At 47.4% G+C, this 4,498-nt stretch overlaps 1 protein-coding gene across 1 annotated transcript; it reads right to left on the bottom strand.

Annotated features, from left to right (window-relative positions):
- Window positions 1-380: 380 nt before the first annotated feature.
- LOC147891065 (protein IQ-DOMAIN 3-like) lies at window positions 381-4,041 on the bottom strand. The gene is made up of 6 exons (XM_087389378.1): window positions 3,794-4,041; window positions 2,807-2,976; window positions 2,286-2,606; window positions 1,913-2,140; window positions 1,687-1,818; window positions 381-1,599 (listed from the first exon to the last, which is right to left on the bottom strand). Exons 2-6 carry the CDS (start codon window positions 2,939-2,941, stop codon window positions 793-795), a joined length of 1,623 nt encoding a protein of 540 aa, XP_087245504.1. The 5' UTR covers window positions 2,942-2,976; window positions 3,794-4,041; the 3' UTR covers window positions 381-792.
- Between the last annotated feature and the right edge of the window lie 457 nt (window positions 4,042-4,498).

Below are 4,498 nucleotides of genomic sequence, written 5' to 3'. Positions count from 1 at the left end.
CTCCATATCACATTCTTTTGTACAAAGCTCTCTCTCTCTCTCTCTCTCTCTCTCTCTCTCTCTCTCCCTGTCACATAGTTTTAGACTTCTAAGCTCTATAGTGCTTTCCAATAATAATGTAGCTCCAAATCGCTTTCTTTTGTACACTATTTATTTTAAATATATCTCTCTCTCCCCCTCTCACATAGTTTTAGACTTCTAAGCTCTGCTTTCCAATAATAGTGTAGCTCCAAATCGCTTTCGTTTGTACACTATTTATTTTAAATATATCAGACGTTACTCGATGGCACTTCTCAAAGAATATTATACTTGCTAGAGCTCGAAAAGCAACTTATAAATTCGAACTGTTGTCCGTCTTCAAGCCGTGGGAAGAATTTTGGATAGTGCAATTGGTATTTACTAAAAAGATGGAACCATACGAATCCATTCTGTGGATGCGACAGTCTACCTTGGTTTAAAATAACCAAATGGAAATATCACCATCCTTGGCAAAGTACATTTCATTGCTCGAAATCCACCTAAACCTGCATCAAACTTGTGCAATTCCCGTGAGGAAGTAGTGGTGCATCTGAATGTAAATCTAATACATCCCCTTGAAAGATAAATCTCGTATGCAGCCAGATAGAATGCAACGTTTCTTTGATCCCAGAGCCATGAGCCCGAAAAAGCTCTCTCTGGTGGCTGAGCTATGGATTGCTAGTAGTTATGGTGCTTCAACTCCTTGTACAATACAGTGAGACTACAAGCCCCCAACTCTCTCTGGAAAACTATATAGGGAAGTGTGTATAGGTTCTAATCCTTGGCATCGCCAATGAGGCTATGAGGAGTTTCTCCGTTGCTCTCTCTCACAGAAGCTGTAGATCGTTCTATACTAATGGGTCCTGGAAAACCCTTCACACTTGGGCTCCTCTGTGTCAATGCCAGGGGTCTTGAGTGTTTGGGAGTACTGAGTGCACTACCAGTAGAAGCCTCAGTGATGGGGAAGGATAGCCTCTTTTTGGCCGATGACAAATGCTCCTTCTCAGGCGTACCAGGCCTTTGTTTAGGATTACTGAGAGATCGTGCTTTGGCTCTGGCAGATTGAGTAGCAGTCATGTAGTTTGGAACAGCAGGCGAGCTCACTAGGCTGTCATCATCTCTGATGGAAGAACCGGCTATGCTATTCCTCATGTTTATGAATCTTGGACCGAGAGAGTACATACTGGGAGTGCTTCGAGCGGTTGAAACATAACTCCCTTCCTCCTCAGCAATTTTGATACTGCGAGGACTGGCTGACCGGACGAGTACTGCCGAAGGCTTCCTGAGAGGAGGAGTCATGGGTAACTGCATTGAGGCCTTCTGTTGTTGAACTGTAGAAATAACTTTGGTCTGTATGCGGCTCTTTGGAGTAGAATTGCTAACTGGTGTTCCTGAGTCTATGCCTATGTTCTTCAATTTCAGGCCCTCTGTGCTCACTTCAGACGCATCCTTTTCGAAAAGCCGAGGCTCCCAAGGCCTCGCAGCCATCCAACGCTCAAGCCAACTCCAACCCCAATGAGGTTTATCAGGTTCACCATCGATGAACATCGAAGAAGATTGCCTTGGAGCGGATCTCCATAGCTGAACAGACAAGCACGAAAGATTAGAAATGTGGTTTCAACCTTCACTACTGAATCATCAGAGTACAAGGATAATGTTTAACAGCACCTGATGGGAAAACGCATACGCCAAGGCTCTTTCCCGTTTCAACGCAGCTTCCTGCTTGCCGAGCTTTTTGGCTTCAATTTCCTCCATGGATTGAAAACTGTCGTCCCAAACTCCCTGGTCTTGGTCACCCAACTGCATCGGAGACAGGGATCCTTGTGATTTGAGTCCTGACTTAAAGGATTTAAGATGCGAATTTCTTAACCTCAGACTCCATTGAAAGACTTACGTCGTCTTTCTGTGCGAGGATCTCCTGCTGCCGTCTCTGCCAAAGCTGTCGCTGAACCGCTTGGCCCTCCTCCGACATACGAACACGCCTTGCTCGGACACGTGCTTGTACTCTCACAAGTGCTTGCATGCAGCGCAGAGTCAATGTTGCCTGCCGTCGCACTGTGTGCCCTCGAACCAAAGCCTGGAGCCTCACTAGACCCCTCAGTGCGCGCAAAGCTCGTCGAGCCTTCACATAGCAGGAGAGCAAGAAGCAAAGCATTCATCAGATCCAGTCTAATCGCATCAAACGTAACCCATTTTATCTACTTTTCAAATGGCAGTTGCAATCACAATGCACAAAAGGGATCTCTGTCGAGATGCACTGGACATACGAGATATCCTCGAAAGGCCGTTTGTATCTTCATAGCTGCCCAATCTTCTCGGCTTAAGCTACCGAAAGATGATGGGCGTGCTGCTCCAGTGAGCCGTACAACTTCAGCCGCAGCATGCGCCGCTGCGACGGCAGCTTCTGCTGCTACTGCTGTTGCAGCAGCCACGGCAAGGGCATGCTTGTTTTGCTCTTCTTCAGCCTGACTGAAATTTTTCTCGGAGAGGATCGCGGTCTGCTTGACTGATTGTGGGCCTTCGATCGTGGAATCTAGATGAACAGATTTCCCAAAGCTCCATCTGCGCTTCTCCTTAGAACGTTTTTTCTAGGAATTCAAGTGCAATTCATATCAACAGTTAGATTCTAGAATAGCAGCCGAGTTCCACACGGTCGAGGCTTGTGCATAATTTGCAGCCTAGCCAAAAAATCACTCTTGAACTTAAAAGCTAATTGCTCTTGAGCAAGAGTAATATGATCTCTTCAAAAAGAACGACAGACATTATGGCTAAAGAATGACCCCGTCACCTTCTCAATTTTGACCTCTTCCTCTTCTTGGTTGGCAATTTTGACCGGAACATTCTCCTTGGTCCGTGCAGAGTCCTTAGAGCTCGATCTAAATGCATTCTTAACGGCTGAAAACCAATTTCCTTTCTTACCCATGCTAATTTGTTTAGCTGGAATTGAAGTTTCAGAACCTGCGGAACAGCAATGGAACCAACTCCCCATCAGTTTATGTAGCACACGAACAAAGGGGGGAGCGATTTTGGTTTTCGTCTTGGAAGCAGAGGAGACGGGGTAGGATCTCCGCCAGTTCCATCATTCGCCAATCAAAATTTGAAGCAAGCTAAGAAAGGGATCAACAGTCAAGGCCTTCGTAGAGAAAATTTGAAGACAAGATAAAGGTAAGCTCACGGCTTTCCGAAAGTGAAGATGTAGGGAGCGAGAACATAGCGTATTGGAAAACTGAGATCAAGAGCTTCAGACAGAATGTAAGAGAACTTGAAGCTGGGAAGAATGAGAGAAATGACTTTGTTGAATTCAGGCGACAAACGAGAGCCAGAATCGGCGACTGTTCATTATCTGTCGACTAGATTAGTAAGCAGAGGACCATAAGCGGACGTTTGATGCCGGATGATCAACAGATAAAACCACCATTACTGGTGAATTTGAGTCAGTTGTGAAATGAAAGCACAACAATGTCGTACGTAACAGGCCTTAGCATGAGGGTGCAAAGGTGGAACCACAGTGGATCAGCTAAACGAGTGCTTGCTTCGGAGCTCGATCGAAAGCTATGGTTGAAATAAGCGAATCGGAAAGAAGCAATGCAAGTGCGACAAGGGAAGGATGGAGCGATGCTGGGGGAAGAAATGGTGAAATCGTTGAAGAAGGAGGCAAAAGAAGGTGGATCGAGGGGGGGGGGGTGAAGGAGGGCTACGGTTCTTCGAACAGTAGGGGAACGGAAGGAAAGAAAGAGCAAGAAAACAAGAAAGAGGAGGGGAGGGATTAGCGCACCATTGTTGTGGGGGGAGGAGGAGGAGGGGGAGCAGCGCCATGCAGGCAAGGGGGGGGAAGGAGCGAGGGGGAGAGGGAGGGAGGCGAAGGAGGTAGAGCTGGGACGAACTGTAGCTGGGAGATGGAGTGATGGAGAGGGAGAGCTGATCTTTTGCAGGTTGGAAGGAAGGACGATGCAACGGCAGGGGAGATGGCTCGTTGGAGCGTTGGAGGTTTGGCTATGGCGGTCGGTGGTTCAAGAGGAGAATGCGCAGATAATATAGACAAGGCCTTAGGAAGATGATGGTGGCTATCATGGCGGAGTACTAGGAAGATCTTCACATCCCGCCATTGGTAGCGGCGTTTTTAGTTGGAAAAGTAGAGCGCCTTCTGAAGCAACTAGCGAATAAAAATTGCACGGCCCACATCGCTTCTATCAGACGGTCCTCGCTACATTTAGCTGCTACTAGAGAACAGAAGCATCGGCACCATGTCAGGAAGTAATATCGGGACTCGCTATCTCTACTATTCGCATTAACCATAGTTATCTGTCAGGGGTACTTTGACGATGTGATGGCTGAATTGTAGTGTCCGCTTGCTGGGGGGGGGGGTTTTCTTGCTGGCCCCCACTCCCACGCAACGACTCCCTCCTTTTTCAGACCCCTTCGGTCCGCCGGGCCCCCTTGTCAGCCCCAGCACGATATATAGATTCGCGCTTTAGCGCCC

Source organism: Dipteris shenzhenensis, chromosome 18, assembly GCF_047967505.1.
Source record: "Dipteris shenzhenensis isolate YYH24624 ecotype China chromosome 18, Dip_SZ_1.0, whole genome shotgun sequence".
In the NCBI taxonomy this organism is placed as follows: domain Eukaryota; kingdom Viridiplantae; phylum Streptophyta; class Polypodiopsida; order Gleicheniales; family Dipteridaceae; genus Dipteris; species Dipteris shenzhenensis.
This window is presented reverse-complemented; position numbering and strand designations above follow the sequence as displayed.